Source organism: Pantherophis guttatus, chromosome 3 (assembly GCF_059756535.1).
Source record: "Pantherophis guttatus breed Tessera chromosome 3, ASM5975653v1, whole genome shotgun sequence".
Classification (NCBI taxonomy): domain Eukaryota; kingdom Metazoa; phylum Chordata; class Lepidosauria; order Squamata; family Colubridae; genus Pantherophis; species Pantherophis guttatus.
Genome location: NC_142065.1, coordinates 189927309 through 189947973, shown reverse-complemented (window position 1 = coordinate 189947973; position 20665 = coordinate 189927309). Strand labels below are relative to the sequence as shown.

The window sequence follows — 20665 nt, the reverse complement described above, 5'->3', positions numbered from 1 at the left end:
TTGGATTTGTAAAGCAATTACTGCTATAATTTAGAAGAGCTTTAAACAAATTTGGTTGCTTCACTCTAGCTATAATCTGTCCTGTCTGTGCTAGTTTATTATTTTGGCACTTTAAAATGCTTTTCTTTTGAATCAAATTGCTATAACAGTACTGTCAACAGACAAAGTGGCAATATAACTCTTTATTTCTCATGAAAGATTCAATTATAAAATACAATATTTTAAAGCAGTGTAAATAAACAAGGACTAACAAATAACTTAAAAACATTTAACGAAGGCTGTATCTCGTTTGTACTTAGGATAAACCCAGTTTTCAAAAGCTGAATATTTTAAAAATGGAACACATAAGATATATGACAAAATCAAAAGAGCTTTCAAAATCTCTGCCTAGAAATGTACTGGAAACAGTGAAAATTGGCTAAAACAGTTTAAATTCAGTACCTAGCTTCAACATAGTTTTGTGGTGCAGATTGGCCTTGTACAGATTAATGTTGAGTTCTTGCCTTAAAAAGCTGAGCAGGGTATTGGAGTGGAGAGGAAAAGAAAAAAATATTTAGGACCAAAAGTGTTAAATAAAAATAAATAGCTAAGAGCCCAGAGAAAATCACACTTTTTGAAATTATAACCTGCTGATCACAGTTCAATCTATTTAAATCTAATAGCTATTTTATGCTGGTGATTCTTCTACAGTTCGAAGTTGGAAACAGATGTTGGAAAATCTATGGAAAAGATACATTTAAAAACATCCACTATTAACATATTAGAGGTCTTTGAAAAATTAGATCTACACAGGAAATGAGAAATCTGATAACTGATCCAGTAACACAGCTGTATGGTTTAAAATGGTTTGGCCATACATACATGAATTTTACTTTTCCTGGATTGATGGTTTAGTGTAGAGTTCTATGTCACAAGTATATACTTTTCTTAAGAATGTGCCAGTTAACCTGGTGCAAGCGTAACTGCTGAATACTATAGCAGTAATGAAACCAGGCACAAGTTTTATGGTTTACTGAGTCCTTTCCAGTGGATATATGGGTTTAACTTCGGATGACAGTGGGTAACAGAGCTATATGAGAGCTGATACTCTGACTACTAACTTTCTCAGTTAAAAATTCACATGCTTTTAGAGGAAACTACATCTCATAGTATTAAATAGCATTTTCAGTGATGCACTGAATCTCTTATTTTATAGAAAACTGTGAGACAAATATGAGTTCGGGTTATGTATACTTCTTAAACATGGCTATATAGGCTTCAAGTCAATCATGTATTTAGATGAGCCTTCCCTATGCTGGCATCTACCCAGAATTGTTTCAATTATAACTGCATGACTTGGAATTATGGGAACCCAAATTGTGTTTGCTGTGGTGCTCAAGTTTGATGTTGATCAAAATGAAAATGTATTAATTAATACAACCAATGTAGCAATTGTTATGTTGCTTGGATGTATCTCAATGGAACATACTTTGAGTAATGCATCTTGAATCAGCTGATGATTTAAATTATCTTCTCATTTTTGGTATCCTTGGCTAAACAAAAGTTGTAAAGCTTTATATAATGCAAGTTACTGGTCCCTCATTAATAGTCCATGAGAACTCTTGCATAATTATACATTGTTAAAGAATTGCAATAGCAGATACATTCAACAATCTTCAGAAAACATTGCTATCTTTTATGATAGACAAAAAATATCATAAATTAGTGTTGTCACCAACTTGTTCTTCAAACTAAACAAAGGCACAATCTCAGTCAGTGAAGATTAACAGAATGGTCTGGAACCCTAGGTTATCACAATTCACTTAGCACACCTAAGTACTTCCAAACTGAATAGAAAGAATAATTTTGCTATAGGTTGGGCCAGTTGCAGTACAAATTTCAGCCCTGAGCAAGTCTTTAAAGCTAAGTTCTAAACCTTGCTTATATTAACTGGCACCTCTTTAGAAAATGAAGAGAAAGACAAGAACATTATAATGTTCATTCTGTGCATTCTGTCAATCTTTATATATTAGACTTCCAATTAAAAAGAAAATAAAGATTTTCACTCTCATCTTACAAGGTTGCCAATTTCTGTTTCCTGACAGTTTATTTTACAATGTATATACATAATTTTGTCTCATAAAGCAGACTACATAATTCAACTCAAATGTACTGAGTGCAAAATAGACTCTTCTTTTTAATGTGCTAATTCAATATCCCAGCACACTTAAGTTTAAACTCATCTGTTTTCATGTGATGTGAAATGTAAAGTTCTTATTAGGCAACTGCATAGAACAGTACTTTAAATCTGGAAACATTTCAGCAGAGCGTTTTCAGTTAAATCCTCTACTCAAAGCTTTATTTTTTACCATAGTAAATTTGCTGATGAATACATGAGCAAAAATGGGATTAACCAGGTATTGATGAGTCTTTACTGTTGCTGGAACTAGTTCTGCAGCTATGAGAGGTGCTGTGTTTTGTACAGACACAGGGACAGTAACCAAGTGATAGGATGCTTTTGTAATGTAGTCAACAAGTCTGTTGTACTGCTGTTCGGACAGTCTCTCTCTGTTTCCATCAGCCTGAAATCAGAGCACAGAGATTTATTGAAAAGGGTAGTGTATTGCTAATAAAGTTCTAAAAAAAAATCATGGCTGTTTTTAAAGACTGCAAATAAAATAAGTCTGGAGCTTTACCTCTAGATCACAAGACACTCTCTGCTGTTTGAGCTGCACCTTCAACATATTGCTTTGTTTACGGTCTAGCAGGCACTCAATTTCTGTCACTGGGAATGCCTGTTGCTGTGTGTCTTCATCAATGCTAACCACAAACAGCACTTCTGAAGTAAGGAGTAAACATCCTTCGTGTTCTTGGCCTGATCCACTCACAATTATCACATCCAGGGCCATGTGGACCTCTGGTCTCCCCAGTGACTGAAGCATTTTCCTATTTAAAAAAAGGTTCAAGATGAAGAACATGCATTCACCTGATAGTCAAAATTTCTGCTGCCTTTTTTTTTTCCCCTCTAAAGAAGCGGGAGCATGACACAGAAACAATTTTTTTTTTTTTGCAAAACTTGCTATGATTTTAAATCCCAAAGAGGTCTTGTTTATTTTGTAATACTCTCAAACCTCCGTCTTCTGCAGCCAAGCTGACCTAACTGATGGTCACAACCACATCTCTTTTGTCCAATTCATTTCTTATTCCAGCCCTGAATCCACTCCAAGGGATTGGAACTGGGAACTGGAATCAAACTGAGAAGAAACTACTGTAGCAGTTATTTCTCGAGATGTCCAATGTTTGGGCAAAGGCAACTAAGTAATATCTTTCATAAACAAAGACAGGCTCACATCAGATCTCCAAAGCTCAAAGGACAGCTGGCTTTCAGAGAGGGCCTCTGCTGAACTTTATGTTTAGCATTCCTACATATTCTGCTGTAAGTCAGCCTTTTGCTCTGTTAGCTTGACCAGAAGCCAGAATCTATTAATCAACACTTGGGGTATAGAAATGAGTCAGTCAGTATCCAGATAATTTACCAGACATATTTGACGTGGCTGTTTGGTGCCTGTTCAGCATGTTGATCGCTCGGAGGACATCGCTGTTTAGGGTGCTGGGAAAGTCCAGCTCCATGCAAAATACCTGTGGTGATAAAAGTTAGGCTGTTTTTGGTTTTGTTTTTACAGGGTGGGAAAACAGAAACATGTTGCGATGATGTCATGTTCTTAAACAGTCCATAAAATTGTGCAGATCCAAAGTGATGTCACATCTTTGGACACTCTAGTGGAGATAATTCATTCAATATTAGAACACAATAATCATGCACTTAACCGTAATGGATTTTAGCATTAGCTAGAAATAAACAAAAGCCGGATCATCAGTCACATACTAGCAATTAGGGAAAATTAAATGCTCTTGAGGGCCATAGATTTAGAAAGGGATTGGACAAGTTAGTTAAGAATGTAGGCATATCAATCCAAGACCATGGTTAACTTTCTTGCTTAATCACATTATTTCATGAGTATCTCACAATTAGCAAAAAGCAGCAGGTAAATTTGCCCCCGATACTGCATTTCAACGTAAATTACTTAATGCATCTGTTAAATATGAAACCCAAATGTTTATGAATTCTCTTGGGGCATCTGAAATGTGAGAGGTGTCTTCTTGCACTACAGCAGAGCTCTGTAGAGGTCTACTTCTCTTCCTGTTTGCCCTGATCAGGAGAACAAGGGGGTGACTTAGCATGTTGCTTTCTGATGGCTGGCACAGGTCATGGCCCTTATGCTGGGAAATGACAGAGAGTCAATAACTGGATGATTTACTTAAAACAGGGGTGCCAAACTCAAGGCCTGGGGGCCGGATCCAGCCCGCCGGGCTGCCCTAGAAACAGCAAAGGACCGGCTCGTGGTGCTCTGGCCAATGAAAACGGGCTCCTGAGCTCTTTTTTTCGGCTGCCACGGCCTCTTGTAACCCTCTGCCAGTGAAAATGGAGTTCGGGAGGGCCACACATAGCCAGGGGTGGGTACTACTTACCCTTACTACCGGTTCGCACTGGGAGCGCTCGCTTTGCTTGCTCGTGCTTCTGCACATGTACAGAAGCTTCTATGCATATGGTACCTTATGACATCCGGGTGGGTGGGCGTAGCCTCCCACCGCTTTTACTACCAGTTCTCAAGAACCGGACAAAACCGGGAGCAACCCACCACTGCACATGGCCCTCCCAAGCTCCGTTTTCACTGGCAGAGGGTTGCAGGAGGTCATGGCAGCTGAAAACGGAGCTCAGGAGCCTGTTTGCGTTGCCAAAACCCTTGGGCCACCAGAGGCGCCCCCCGAGAGGAGTGACGTCAGGCTGGTCATGCCCCCCTGAGGTCAAACACAACCTTGATGTGGCCCTCAATGAAATTGAGTTTGACACCCCTGACTTAAATGATAAATGTTTTATAACTGGGATTGAAACTGAGGTGCATCTTAGAGGATGGCAGAATTTCTGGATAGGGAGAGAGAGCTAAGCACTAATTCATCAAACATTTCTGCATCAGGGTAAAAATTTATAAAACAAATACCAAATTAAATAATGCACTGGTGTTGTTCAGAAAGAATTGACTTTAATATTGAACTTACACCAACTCCTGGTAATGCTCAAAAGATATATTCTAGTTGTAATAATTAGCTGATTGAAATTTTTCAGTGTTATTGTGAGTGAGATAGTCATTGGCAGATGGAAAAGCAGAATGTGTGATTACTTCTGTGTGGTCTTGTTCCTCTCGTAAGTCATAAGCCCATTCGCCCATTTGTCACAAGCAAGATATAACTCCATGCACTTCCATTTATTATGGAAAAGACTCAGTTCTCTCAGCCAATAGACACAAAAAAATAGAAATACAGCTGTCAGAATCTAGCAGGCTCTGTCATTAATTCTATGCACTCAGGGCAATGTTGTATTGCAAACCCAGTTTCAAATGGAGGAAAAAAGAGAGTTGCAAAAGAACTCGACACTTTTTTTTGGGGGGGACAGATTGTTATTCAACAAACAACAACAACAAAAACTGTCTTCTGAGTTCTGCAAAGTTGGCTCTGCTAAATTTGCTCTCTGGTTTCAAGCCACTGTTTGCAGTAAAGTGCATCTTTTCCATTATTTCGGGTCACTTCTCAATTGCCAACGTTTTTTAAAAATCTAAAATCTATGTAACATGGAACATCTCTTACACTAACTTCCAATTTTTTTCTTTCTCTAGTTTTCCTAGAATTGAAGTTTTGTGTGCAACAAACTTCCAATTGCTCAACAGGCTAAAAAACTACACATCTGACACACATGTTGGATAAACAACTATGTGAGAAAACAGCCACCCACAACAGTTTCATCTTGTCCCTCCAAAACCTCTTCAGAGAATTAGGAAATTCTTGGATATGGATTAGGAAGGATGAAGATATATATATTGAAGATGAACAGTTGTAGGTGGCTTTTGGGGTGGGGGTGGGGGGCTTCTTTTTATGCTTTTGGAACTGATGAAGAATTTAGGGAAAACCTGTGAGAGTAACCTTTGGATGACCCCCTATTTCTTCAAGCGATGTGCTTGAAACCCAGGCCTCTAATTTTATCATTTGTCCAAACAGGATCTTTAGCTCCAAGATGTTTTGAAAAGCATGGAGGAGCAGAACAGAGTGGTTACACTCTTCATTCTTTTGGGTGCAAAATAATGCCTAACAGTTTAGTTAATGGAAATAAAAAAAGCTGGCCAGCGTAAGCAGTTAGTGACTCATCTCAAGGAAAAAAACATTGAGCCAGTTAAAGGAAGATGCTATATGAGTAATCACATTATAGCAATGATATCTACAATGTTTGCAATTCTTGGATACAATCTAATATACCATTAATGGAATATTGACACATCTGGGCCTGGCTCAGATAAAGTGAGCATACTTTATACAGTGGTGTCATATAACCTGGTGGGAAAATTCAGAACGCATCTTATTTTTTTCAGCAGTACGTCTGGAAGCAGAAATAACAGCTGGCAACTGCTTTGTACTACGGTTATCAAGACAAAAGACTGATCTTGGTGTAAATAGGCACTTAGCTTCCACTAGTCATAGTGAACTGTGCAAGATCATCTGAGCTTCACAGAATTTCCTCACTGAGATAGGTAACACTTATGGTTTATCAGGAATTTATGACTTAAATTGGCTGTTTATATTTTAAGAAGATTTAATCTCAGGTAAACTCCTCTACTAAATTTGCTTGTTTTGCAATGCATTTTATATATAAATTAAAAAAAAACTGGCTAATGAGGGCTAAGCATCTGAAATAAGAAAATAGTGTAATCTCATTAAAAGAATGTCGTGGTGGGAGGGAAATATATATTTTAAATAAGATTTTAGTAATACTACATGCTACAATTAAAATAATACATGAAAACTATCAATGAGCTGAATTCATACATTTGCTCAAACCTACCATAGCCAGTCTGGGAGACTAACTCAGCTGCTCCTCCAATAGGCTTAGCAAAAACTCCCATGATTCCTTTCCCCACACCAGAGATCACGCCTTTGGCTTTGAGTCCCGCTGAAGCCTGGGCTTCCGATGTTTTCTGGAAGTTCTGCATTGGCTGATCTACAATCCCAGCAATTGCACCTGTAAAGAGTTTTCAAGTATGACAGAATGATATAATCTCCGAGAAAGATGAAATATTGATTTTTGAACATTTTTGCTTCATTTCATTTGAATATTATGCCTTTGTCTAACACAGCAATAAGGAACTGATATTGGGTCCTTTTAATTCAGGGTAAGAAAATTTATGCTAGTCACATCTTATTTCACTTAAGAGAGTCCAATGTTTTGAGCTGCTTCACAGATTTGGATTACTGATAGCATGTTTTGGACCCTCACCCAGATTATTGCAATGATGGGCGTACCCAGTTACAAAACAGTTTACCAGAAAAGCAAATTCAGGAAATTGTTCCCCAAGAACCATTCTAGTGGTTCTGAATATATCATATCAACCCGTATTTCTGCCTTCTTTGAACATACTTCCAAAGCAACCCCTGAGCTGTAGTTTCTATGATATCTGCTAAGATTTCTACGGAATTCAAAACATTATTGTAAATAAACGTTAAGCTTTGCAACATGCTGACTTCACATTTACTTCTTTAAAAATATAAAATAGAGCCTTGGTGTAAAAGTAAAAATTTACTTCTTTTAAAATATAAAATAGAGGCTTGGTGGCGCAGCAGACTAAAGCACTGTTAAGTAACCCCAGCTGCCTGAAATTACTGCAAGTTCAAATCTCACCAGACTCAAGGTTGACTCAGCCTTCCATCCTTTCGAGTTAGGTAAAATGAGGACTCAGATTGTGGGGGCAATAAGCTGACTTTATATAAAAAAGAATACCGCTTGGGGGGGCCCGAAAGCCCTACTAAGCAGGTATATACAAAAGTATGAAGGCTATTGCTTAACGCATTGTAAGCCGCCCTGAGTCTCCGGAAAAGGGCGGCATATAAATCGAACCAATAAATCGACCCAATAAAATAAATAAAACAAAATTAAGTGAGGCATAGGATATGGAGCCTGAGAAGCACTAATGTAGATGTGTGTTGACCTTTTGATTTACGTTGGTACCATACTGGGGACTAGCAGATAAAATATTAAAACTTGGCTTCATTAGGTGTCTTTTAAACTTCCACCTTTTTTTTCTAAATAAAGTTATTGAATCGCAAAATTGAATATATTGTATATATTTTGCTTCTAGATTTTGTGCTTGAGAGAGAAAAATGAAATGTTGACTTTGGATTTTGCTGATAAGATAGGTTTGTTGTTACAGTAATGGTTAGTACACATGCTACAGCTACAATGTTATTACTTTATTCTACTGCACTAAAAAGAGTCGGCAAAGTTTTTTCTTTCTTTCCCTTTCTTTTCCCTACACTCTTCTCCTTCCCTTCTTCATTTTCCCACAATTTTCATTTTCTGTTGTATTTTGTATCCTGATAAACTTAAGAATTCATTTTTAAAAAGAATATATTGTATATATGTGTATTTTAGATGAGAACAATTTTCTGCTAACATTGTAAGATTTTAGACCTCTATTTAAAGTAAATCTCACAAACCCTTAAGCCTTTCCTATGCCCACTATATCATTTTAACATGCCCTTATATTATCAAAATGGTCATAAACCAATGCAATCTTTAATATATTACTAAGTTTAGTAGAATTAGGCCTGGAGACTTTTGTTGCTGTTTTTGTGAACACAATCATATTTTATTTTAATGTGTACAGGTCAAACTTTTACAAGTGCCTTAATGACCCTCCAGCTTTTCATATCAACAGAGAACAGCAGTTTAAATCTTCCTAAATGTAAACAGGTATGTCAGGTGGGATCTTCCTTTGATCCTGAGTTTATTCAAGCCATGTACCCCAGAGATGCCTCTAGCTGTTGTAACTTTGATGGATAATTTATTTGGATCTCACTAAAAGGATAATGATTGAACACGATGACAAGGTGTTACATTATGAATCTGAAGTGCTTGTGCTGAAAGTCATCATTCAGTACAGAAAAGACTAGCTGAAGCTTCCAGATCTCTTTGTAAGCCCTCCAAATATGGAAATATGGGCAAGAGACACCTTTTTCATCCCATGTGGACAATAACTATATTAGGGCCAACTGTTATTCATTTTGTGCACATAAACAACAACAACAACAAACACAAATATTTTTGCATAAAACGATTAGGTGCTTTTGGGGACAACAAAACTAATTGAAAAGCAGAATCTCTACCCTCCATAAGACTCACAAATTAGCCATTGCTCTCTGGTGGTTTCAGGTTGTTCTTTGCATCCATTTTACAATCCACCCATGAGTCCTGCCTGAGATGAGATGGAAATGTTTTTTCCTTTAACTAATAGATCATGATTATTATTTTTTTTAAAAATTAAAGGAATGAGCAGTACAATTGTATTAAAATGACTGCTTTACTATAGTGGCATTTTACTAAAAATTTAAAATATATTCAGCTGTTCTTGAAATGAAACATTTTCCCATTCTAGGCCACAACACATTTTCTTTATATTCAAAAATTGCCCTTGATCCCTCTCTAGCTTGAACATGTGTATTCTGTGGCATTGACAGGCATTAGACAAGTATCCATCACCAAAGGAAGATGCACTTTGTACTTGAAGAAGATGCGGTAGTCTTCAATGCATTGGGGAGGGATGCAAATACAGTAATTACTACTTGTATAAAACCCTTGCACACTTAGGAATATGCTGTCTAATTTTATCTTGCATTTAAAAACCAAACTACATATTATGCTACTACAGCTGCCTTTCTCTTTTGCAGACAGCCCTCAACAGGAAGTAATTAATGCTAAAAAAGTGAAGTCCCAAAAGTGCTTTTCCATAAGGCAACTGGTCTTTCTTGTTTTTTCTTTGAAAACATTTAGCTTTTCATCCAAGAAGCTTTTTTAGTTCTGAAGAAGTGAAGGGTGCTTAATTCCTCTTTGATAGCTTCTTTCCCACTAAGACTGCCTTCTCTTTTTACCTTTAGTGATGTTCTCACTGAAGTTTGTTTCCAGACTTTTCACACACAGTTGCCTTGCGGCGAGATGGGCAGCAAACAAATTTAATAATAAATAAATATAGATCCAGAACCCCAGGAAAACATGGGTGAGCGCCTGGGGAAAATGTCTAGCATACAGAAGCCATTATTCTTTCAGTGCATTATACAGTGGTGGGATTCAAATTTTTTTAAACTACTGGTCCTGTGGGTGTGGCGTGGCTTGGTGGGCGTGGAAGGGGAAGGATACTGTAAAATCTCCATTTCCTCCCCATTCCAGGGGAAGGTTACTGCAAAATCCCAATTTCTTCCTGACCAGCTGGGACTCAGGAGGCAGAGAATAGATGGGGGTGGGGTCAGTATTTACCGGTTCTCCAAACTACTCAAAAATTCTGCTACCGGTTCTCCAGAACTGGTCAGAACTTGCTGAATACCACCTCTGAGTGCATACTGCAGAATTATAACATGAAAGTTATTTCTCCCAGAAAAGGATTTTTTCTCTTTTTATTGAAAAGGGCACTATTTTTTCAGCTCATGCTACCCGATTAAAAGTGACTTGTCCTTGCCATTTCCTTATTTCTTTTTTTCTGAAGACGTCCTCAGGTCTAACAAATATTCCTGCTTCTTGTGTTTGTATTTGGACATTTTGCTTCTTCAAACTATACTGTAGCATCCAAAAAGAAAATAAAAATGCTCTTTCTCAAAACAGTGTCAAGTCACTATTATTGACTTCTTTCATCTTACCTAGTTTGTCTAGTCAAAGAAATTGGTCAGAACTGAATAAGGGTAGTCTTTGACTTATGACCATTTATTCAACAACCATTCTAAATTACAACAGTGCTGAATAAAGGGACTTGTGCCCAAAGTTATGGCCATTGCAGCACCCCTATGATCACATGATAAAAATTCGGCACTTGGCAACCTGCCCACACTTATGACCACAGTGGCAATGCAATGCTCCCTGCCCACCTATCTGCCCCCCAATTTCAGCTGTCCACCTAGCCCACTAGTCCATGCTCTGCTACACACCTGGCCTACCAGCACATACAAAATGCTCCATTTACCTGACAGACACATCCAGCCAATACAAGGCACAACTGTCTTACTGAGGTTGCCTTGGGGCATTCTCCAAATGGGCTCCATTCTTAAAGCCTCCTTCTCCAAATCAATGCTTTGCATGCACTGGTGGGCCAGGTGGGTGAGTGAGGTTTTCCAGGCCACACCAGCTTTCCTTGTGCTGGTGGGCTCGGTCGGTGTCTGAAACCTCCATGGGCACCTGTGGCTTTGCACCACACCGCAGCACCCTTCAACTCATGTATGGCATGCACCAGGCCTCCTAGGACAACTCCCATGGCCCTGAGACATGCCACATTCTTTATCTGACACTCTGTCCACTTAATGATTGCTTAAAGACCACAACCAAGAGTGCCAAGATTGCAGTCGTTGAATGAAACCATCACATGACATTTCACTTAATAACTGCTTTGCTCAATGATCAAGATTCTGGTCCCAAAAGTTTTCAAAAGTCAAGCACTACCCATAGCTTATTAACATTTAAAAACTTTGGGTTAGAACTAATACAAGGTTTCTGGCAAATCACATTTAAACAATGTACTACGCATCCTATGTATTTCAGCAATTTCTGTACAAAAGAGTTTAGATAAAATGGGTGTGCCAATGCAACATGCCATCTGGGAAACAGATATGGTAGCATCTTATGCTTTTCCCTGACTCCATTTGAGTAAGGCTCTTCAAGTGTACCTCTCCTTCAATAACAGCTGAAAAAATATTGTATTATCAAGTTCAACATATTTTGTTTCTTTCCATCTATCACAATGTTAGATTCCTAAAATTGCCTTGGTTTAAGAAATAACAATTAACAAACCTTAGAATATGCAACTAGAATTTTTCAAGGCTATCAGACAAACTCATTTATGACATGGTAAACCAATGAAATCTGGAAAGAGCCATGAAAAATATATTGTTTGAAATCTCACACACCAGAGGAGACAGGTGAAAACAGAGATTATGAGGAGGTATCAAATATTGATGGACCCATTATTTACAGAATTGTTCACTCAGGCTGGGTTTGCGTTGAATGCGATACTTTAAAATACTAGCAGATGATAAAGTCTGGCGCTCCTGAAAATATCTGCTTGTGTATTCATTACTCCTAAAACGCAATTTAAATTCTTCAGATACTTATATCACAAAGTGCTTGTAATTTATTTGGAGAGTTAATTTTTCTGAGACTAAGAGTAGTGGGAATTATTTCAGCAACAAAGAATTTGTAAACAGAATCTCATTGCCAGTTCAAGTCTTTCATTCTGATTAAGCAAAACAGTGCAGGCAACGCAGCCTAAGCCAAATTGTAAACTCAAATTTCTCGTCGATATCTTGAGTAAAGGCAGCAATTAAGAGCCAGAAGTGATCCGTTTGAGTGAAATACAACAGATTTCCATCGCAGTGTCTAAATTCCTGGAGGATCAAGAAGATTCTGTTGGTCCGGTCACAATTATTCATGTAATAATGAGAGCTTTCTAGAAAATCTTCAGAGCTAGATAAATTCAACCAATCTTCTCTGTAGCTAATCAAAGAACCGAAGGTGGTGTGGCTGCTGCAACTTTCACTATATTGAAGAACCTTAATAATTGATTGATCTGAGGAGCTTTTCTACAGAACTCTACAGTAATTATGTTCTGGAGTGCAGAGGCACAAATAAATGGTGAACATGCTGGTATGTATTAATCATGCACCACACATTTTCTTTTGGGGAGATTGTCCATGGCTGTCATAGCTAAAATACAAAATGTTTTTTTAAATATTCCTGGGATAGTAGTTTGTACGTGATGCTTTTACCAAGGATTCTGCTTGTTAAGATTTCAAAGCGTAATGAAATAGTCTTTGTAGACATTTTCTACAAAGTAGAATATATATTGTAGATACATCTTTCTTGGCAGATACTGTAGGTTATTTCTCTTCCTCCTTCCCTCCCTCCCTCCCTCCCTCCCTCTCTCTCTCTTCCCCCTCTTTCTGTGTATATACACATATCTATATATCTAACTATACACAAACACAAACACAAACACACATACGCACACACTTGCTGTAGGGTTCTGTCATGCCGTAACATAATTTTCTACCATTTTTATCACTTTTCTAACATTTGAAAAATTGAAAATTTCACTGACAAATTATTTCCAGGTAAAGTATACTGCCCTATTTCATATATGATAACCTAGAATTTTAACAACTGCATGCTTTGTTGAATAAGTTATATTAATTTTGTTCATAAATAAAACCATTGAAAAATAACAAACCACAACATGATTTAATGTTATGTATGAACTAGGCTACTAATTGCATTTACACATCAAGTATAATTTATTTTGCTGAACTCAGAGCAAGTAAGTTGGTCTTTCTATTGAATAAAATTACGTTGGCTTATTTGAACAATTCCTGATTTATTCTCCTACCTTTTTTAGTGGCTCTTAATTTGCACCCTTTGAAGGCTAATTAATATGAGACTAGGGGAGAGCATAAGAATAAAACAGGCATAAACTAGAAAGGTACAAATTCTTATTTAAAAAATTGTTTAGTGTTCCATTCACACATCATTCTATATGAAGAAACAAATCATATTATGACATTGTCATGTGTAGGTCAAACTAAGATTTTAAAAATGTGAAGTACCTCTAATGGGTCCCTTCCTTATAATGTTAGTACAATGTACATTATGGAAATAATATACAATATCATAAGAATGTCCTATTGAAGGGTAAAATAGGAAGCCATGAAATTGTCCATCATAAGAAACAACCCCCTGCCCCCAAGAAGTCAGGTTATGTCCCTGTTAATATTCAGGAAGTCATGCCAGACCTGGTCATGTCACTAGGCTTGGGGATCCCAAGGAACTGGCAGCATTTTAAGGTAGCTCCCTTATTACAGATGATAAATACTTGCAATATTTACTCTCTCTACTTATGGTTTATGTACTTTACTTTTTAAGAAATATTTTAACTTTTAATAATGATTGCCTATTTTTACAATGATTGTTTTTATATTATTTATTTTATTTGATTGTTGTATGCTGCCCTGAGTCACTTCTGGTGACATGGACAGCTACATAAATTTAGTGAATTATTATAATCTAATCTAATCTAATCTAATCTAATCTAATCAATACAATATAATACAATATAGTACAGTAATATATTATATTACATTATATTATATAATATTATAATATAATAATATTATAATATAATATAATACAATGTAATATAATATAATATAATATAATATAATTATGTTATTGAATTACAAGGGAAGGATTTTTTTAAGAAACAGAAAAAAAATCTTTTCAAACAAGATTCTTCTGAACTTTTATGTTTGCTTATTTCTAGTCACTTTGATCTCCCAGGATGACAGTGTGGTCTCATAATCCCATGAAAGCATTTGTCAAGCAATACATATTTGTGATTTTTTTTGGCTAGTAAAACAAGGTCTGTGTACATTCTTCTTTCACAATTCTAAATCCTGCTTTCCTTTTAGAAATGTCTATATAGTGGTTAATTAAATTGGCACAAATGTGTCATCTTCTTCTGAAGAAATATTTTTCATCAATGTTTATGTGATATTTGAACTTGTTTTCAAACAAAAACAAGCATCTAAGTTAACCTTCCCCAACTTGGTGCCCCCAGATGTTTTATAATCGAGCAAATTGAAGCGCTGTGAAGCAATGGGAACTTCAGAAAACAACACTATTACTTTTCACTGAAAGGAAAAAAAATATGGAACTCTTGTGTTTTTCTACTATTTACAAGATATTAAGGGAAAGTAAGTTGCTTTGCATGAATGGACATGGCAAGACAGCCAGGATTGGTCCCCACAGATGCTGCACAAGTCCCCCTACACCCCCCCTCCCCCCAAAACAGCTCATTTTAATGATTCAGATACAGGTGCTTTGTGCACACTCTCATGTGTTGCAAAGTCTTCACTCGCATAATTAAAAGATCCAAAAGATCTCCTCCACAAGCCTACTACATAACACATGCAATTAAAACAATATAATGCAGATTTAAGTATTATTCTTCGGTAGCCTTTAGTTTGGGGCAGGTCGTTTCTGGTGGCCTTTTGATGTTAATTTTTAAATGGGTGTTCATCTCCGTTCACCTTCAGTGAATTGTGTTAATAAACTTGCTTTGTTGCAGGGATACTGAACAGAGCATTCCTTGCCCAGGACAAGCTGTTTTGCTGGTTAGCTAAGCAAGAGGCTCTAGTATGATCTACTCAGTCCATACTGGGAGCAACATGGGGGAGTAACAAGTTAAAGCCAGAGGCTGAAAAAAATCCATTTCTATATAAACTCTCCAAGATTTGGAGTCTTGGCCTCCAGCAATCATTGTTGTGAACCTGCTTTCCTTCTGAATTAGATTACTCTGTGATTCCCCCTTAAATAATCTGTTCCCCAAGTGCGTATAATTCACATGCCGTTGCTGCTTACATATACAGCTCTGTGAAACGGAGCCTTCCTCTAGCATCGGTCTTACCAGATGGCTAAAACATCCTGTCTCTGTTCCCCTCCAAGGTTATAGAAACTCATAATTACAAGAAACCAGAGCTTTTTCTGAGCCCTCTTTTTTCTCAGATTAGATTAGGATGATGAGATGGGGTGTGGGGTGTGGGGGGAATGGGGTGGGTGAAGTGGGGGGAGAGGCAGTCATTCCTGCAAGACTGATATGATTCAGGGAGAATTCCTTGCCAGGAATAATCAGCCTATCCAGGGCCTGGCTAGGGAAAGGAAATCAAATAATACAGGGAAATAATGTATGTGCTTCCTCCCATCCCAAAGCACACTCTGGGTCCCCCGGGGAGGATCCCATCACAGTTGAGAACATAACTTACTGCTGTCCAAGGCAACAGCCTTACTTTCTAACTGTGCTTTGCTTGCCCAGCCTCGGTTCCTTCCACTTGGCAGTGGCTACCTCTGACACAAGCGTTCATTTCAAATGAATTTTCTTATCCCCACCGAGGTGGGAATATATATAACTCACTTTCGGTTAAATGGGAAAAACTAGAGGAATTGAGAATAGTGGAGGAACTGTATTTTGCCTAGCTGAGACTGCAATATCTACACTATGGGGCACACAGATCTTGCTTCTGCCATCTCTCACGCCCTACTTTTTTGCCCTCGCTCAAGGAAGAATCTGGAATTGGAAACTGCACTCAAAAAAGTTGTACTCAAGTTGGCAAAAGGAAAAGACCGCATAAACATATCCACCCTGCAGGTATTTCCAGATCCCATTTTCCCAAATGCTGAACATAATGAAGACCAAAGAGGTTGTCTTACCCAGAAGGCTGATGCCCAACCGGGAAAGGCCTTGTCTTAGTCCTTCTCCCAGATTTTCTGGCAGCTGCCTTCTCCATTCTTCTTGCCGATTGTAATGCTCCTCGTCCAAGGAAAGCCTATCCATATTTCGTGCCAGGCTTGTTGCTAGGTTGGTAATGGATGTTAGTGTACCTGAAGGCAAACCGATGAGTAAATGCCCAGTTAATTTGGAAAGGGCAAGAGATGTTATTACAGATAGTCCTTGACTTACAACAGTTCGTTTAGTGTCCATTCAAAGTTACAGCACTGGAAAAAAAAGTGATTTAAAAGTTTTTCACCCTTACGACTATGGTGGCACCCCTCTAGTCATGTGTTCAAAATTCAAATGCCTGGGAACTGCCTCATATTTATGACAGTTGCGGTGTCCCGGGGTCGTGTGGTCACCTTTTGCGACCTTCTGACAAGCAAAGGCAATGGGGAAGCCAAATTCACTTAACAACCACATTACTAACTTAAGGAGCTTCAGTATTCACTTAACAACTGTGGCAAGAAATTGTAAAATGGGGCAAAATTCATTTATCAAATGTCTCACCTAGCGTCAGCAATTCTGGGCCAACTGTGGTCACAAGTCAAGGACTATCTGTATTTTGTTTAAAAATAATGGAAACTACTACAATCAAGATCCATAACACATAAAAATGGTATGTTACACTAATAATAAATGATACTACTGTATTAATAAACATTACCAATAATAAATGCCCCCAATTCTTAATCTACTCAGTAGCTTTTATTATGAAGCCTCCTGTTAACCATGATACAACAAAACTTAAACTGGGATTGGCAATGTGGCAATCTATAATGGACTCCAGGGAACTAAGTAAAATTCTTAGCTTCCCCCCCACCCACCCCGGTTTTCAAAAGGAGAATTTCCACTTTCAAAAAATTTTTCCACATCCAGGCCATAGGAGAAATAAGCATGATTTTGTCTGGCTATGAAAAGATTGTTTAAACTGTATCCTAAATCAAGAAGCAACCAGGTAACGAAGGTTCAGCAAACAATAGTACTACGTGGAGATAATCTGACTGGTGCTTTGAACTGCTGGCAAACTAGCAGTTTTTCCCCGTCTTTGAATCTTTTCTATTTTCCAGCTGGCCTAAGGAAGCCACGAGATGGCGCTATGTCTGTACAGAAATCCAGGGAAAGCCAGATGTGTGCTTGCTTTTACAAATGTGTTCAGCAATATTTAATAACGGTGTCTATTATTATCTTTTCAACTAGATATGATGAGGCAATGTGGTGTAAGATTTCTGAAGCACTGCAGAACTTCTTTAACGTTTCTCCTCAGTTACTGCATTACAAAATGGTCATGTGGGAAAGCTTAAGTCACTAGTAGAAACAATAACAGAATAGAAAAAGTTTCCCCCCCCCCAATACACACGCAGAGCAATCTATGCCTTTCACTGAGACTCAAGGAGTTTAAAGGAAGCTGAGGGTAGTAGCAAGTTCATCTGAAAAGTTTGATGCCTTCCTTTAAGACTCCCTGCTGATGAGAATGCAGTGGAATTAGAAGGAAAAGATAGACAGATACCTTTGGATATGTGCTTTACAAATGATGTGGTTCCTCTGGAAACCCCACTAACAAAGGCTCCTGGACCACGGGTGAGGCCTTCATAAGGAAGCCTGAAGAAGTCTGCAATCCCATTCCCAACGCTTCTCACCAAACTGGCTGGGCTGCCGAGAATTTCCAGAGATCCAACAACCCATCCTGCAAAAGAAGGCATGGTTAAAAATATATATATATGTGTGTGTGTTGAGGTTCACGCTAACTTCACAGAAGCTGCAGTTAAGTAAAAAGAGAAGAAGAAGAAGAAGAAGAAGGGGAATAAAACCCCCTAACTCTCATCCCCTCGCCCCCCCCCCCATTTTTTTAAACACTGAAATTTATCACATCATAAACTTCCTTTGAGAAAAACACGGGAAATAGCTCATCCACTACAGATTCAGTCATGGCAATCTTTCATGCTTTCTAAATCAAAGAAATCTCTTTGGCAAAAACGCAAATAACTTTCAAATGACTTCCTTCCATAAGCCTCCTGTATTTCTGCTAAAGCTATGTGAGGAGAGATGGGTACTGCAGTTAAAGAGCACCGGGAGTGATAGGACCAGAGGCTTATTTTGCTTTGGAGGCTTTACATCTCCCCAAGCGACTTTGTTATTTCACGTCTACGCAGCCGAAGAGTCGTGACAGCTAGTTTACAGTGACACACTGCCCGCCTTGGGGGGGGGGGGGAGCATGAAGGTCAGCTGCTTGATGGGGTGTTGGGAAAGGGGATGCAGGTTTTTGACAAGCACAGGGAATTATTTTAATCCACCCAACAGCTCTGTGCTGATCACTTTCCTGTGGAGTTCTAGTTATGGCCAGATAAATGACTTCTTGCTCAACATAACTGTGTAAACAGAAATGGCATTTGCATGCTGATTAAATTACTCAGAGGGAGGATCCTTATAAGTTCCCCACAAGAGCTTGAGGGTGGAGGAATTTCCAAGATTTAGTTTCTTACACAAAGTTACGGTTGCTTTGGCAGGGAGCCTGACTCTGAGCACGTTCCAGCAATGCTAGTTCTGAAGGCAGAAGGACCAGAAGGCCACCAAGCCTAGGAGACTTTCTGTAGTCAGGGCATTGCAAAGAGGCTCCTGTCAAAGTAGAAGAGCCTAGTTTTACACCTGCCTGGAGGCATGACTAGCTGTCCAGGCTTGTTATCATCAGCTGAGCAGCCACAACGGATGGACAATTTCTCAGGACAATTTCTCCTGCCAGTTCTTTTCAATTAATGCAGCATTTCTGCAACTTATGATAGAAAAAACATTCCAGAGTGAGAAGAGAAGGCTTTATTATACTGATCAACTTACAAGGTTATAGAAAAGTCTAATAATTTGATATACCAAGTGACTTTCAAGCCAATAAGAAAAAATAGTGTTTCAACATTCTGATTTTTCATTCCGTTATTTTTAAGACAACTTAAAAAAAAACAACAACCCACATAAGCTACAATAGTTAAGAGTCCACTCTGACAAAAGCTGTTCCTTTGATTCTGCAGTAAATGCTATGGAACTAATTGTTTTGCATTTCTTTTCCTTTTCCAATTCCTGATACAGCAAGAGTGTGCTTCTTCCTGAAACTTTTCAGTGAGTCTCAATAACTGAATAAACCTACCCACAAAAGCAAATAAAAGAGATAACTTGTTTGACCGCCTTTAGGGTGGTACTGCATTTTCTACTTCAATTATTTGCCTATATCCAACAAGAAACAAACAACCTTGCAGTGCATTACACAAGCAAAGTAAACACTATTTAAACAATACTCCCAACCTTGTCTTCTTGCAAATACTCTCAGAATTCCAAACAAGCAATGGTGCCATCAGCTATTATTCCAAATGGCTATATGCCACCAGGATATTATTTTCAGAAAATATACTGGATGTGCATTCATACTCAAATTTGCATGGATACCAAACCTTCTAACCCAGGGTCCCATCTTTCAGATCACTTAGTTGATCATATTTTCATGCTGGCTCATTAAGTCAGACAATAACTGTCTTCAGTCCAAGGTTTTTATGGAAGAGTACTATAAACATTTATGCCGGTAGTAAGTATAACATTTTCAATGTTTTGAATGTTTTTGTACCTGAGATAGCTTATAATGTAAGCTCACATTTGAGTGATGGAGTTTTCCCAAGGAAAGAATTCCCTAGGGATGGCAGAGCTGAATGAATTATCAGTTCTTTTGCCAAGAAAACTGCAGGGACATGTTCAGGCAGTCTAAGAATTGGACACAATTGAAAGGAAGAAAACAATATCTATAGATTATTTGTTTTTTGTTTTCTTCAGTTCAAGCACTCTCCATTCTGACTTTTAAGACCTCAGAAGTCGACTTTCCCCACTCCTGTTGTCTATGCCTTCTGAATTAGAAATAATTCTGGGAGTCTACCCTGTTTCCCCGAAAAGAAGACATCCCCTGATAATAAGCCCAATCGGGCTTTTGAGCACATGCGCTAAAATAAGCCTCCCCCAAAAATAAGCTCTCCCCAAAAATATTTAAACGCAGAGCTGAAAATCAGGTAAGACGGCAAGAGGAGCCCCATCTTGCTCCACATGCCCCAAAATAATAAGACCTCCCTGAAAATAAGGCCAAGCACTTATTTCGAGGTTCAAAAAAATGTAAGATAGGGTCTTATTTTCAGGGAAACACGGTATGCATGCAAGACAGGTGTGAACAATGGATCAGGTATTGGTTCTCATCTTTAAAG

The 20665-nt window shown here is 38.1% G+C and overlaps 1 protein-coding gene across 2 annotated transcripts in view; it reads right to left on the bottom strand.

Annotated features, from left to right (window-relative positions):
- Positions 1 to 167: 167 nt before the first annotated feature.
- Positions 168 to 20665, bottom strand: part of VPS13B (vacuolar protein sorting 13 homolog B) — a 328745-nt gene continuing 308247 nt past the window's right edge. For both annotated transcript variants that reach the window (XM_034422515.2, XM_034422516.2), the window contains exons 57-62: positions 17947 to 18123; positions 16376 to 16546; positions 6929 to 7105; positions 3516 to 3618; positions 2676 to 2925; positions 168 to 2561 (exon numbers count right to left, since the gene is read on the bottom strand). In XM_034422515.2, coding sequence (XP_034278406.2) covers positions 2313 to 2561; positions 2676 to 2925; positions 3516 to 3618; positions 6929 to 7105; positions 16376 to 16546; positions 17947 to 18123 — 1127 coding nt within the window. In that variant the 3' untranslated portion in view covers positions 168 to 2312. The remainder of the gene's footprint in view (positions 2562 to 2675; positions 2926 to 3515; positions 3619 to 6928; positions 7106 to 16375; positions 16547 to 17946; positions 18124 to 20665) is intronic.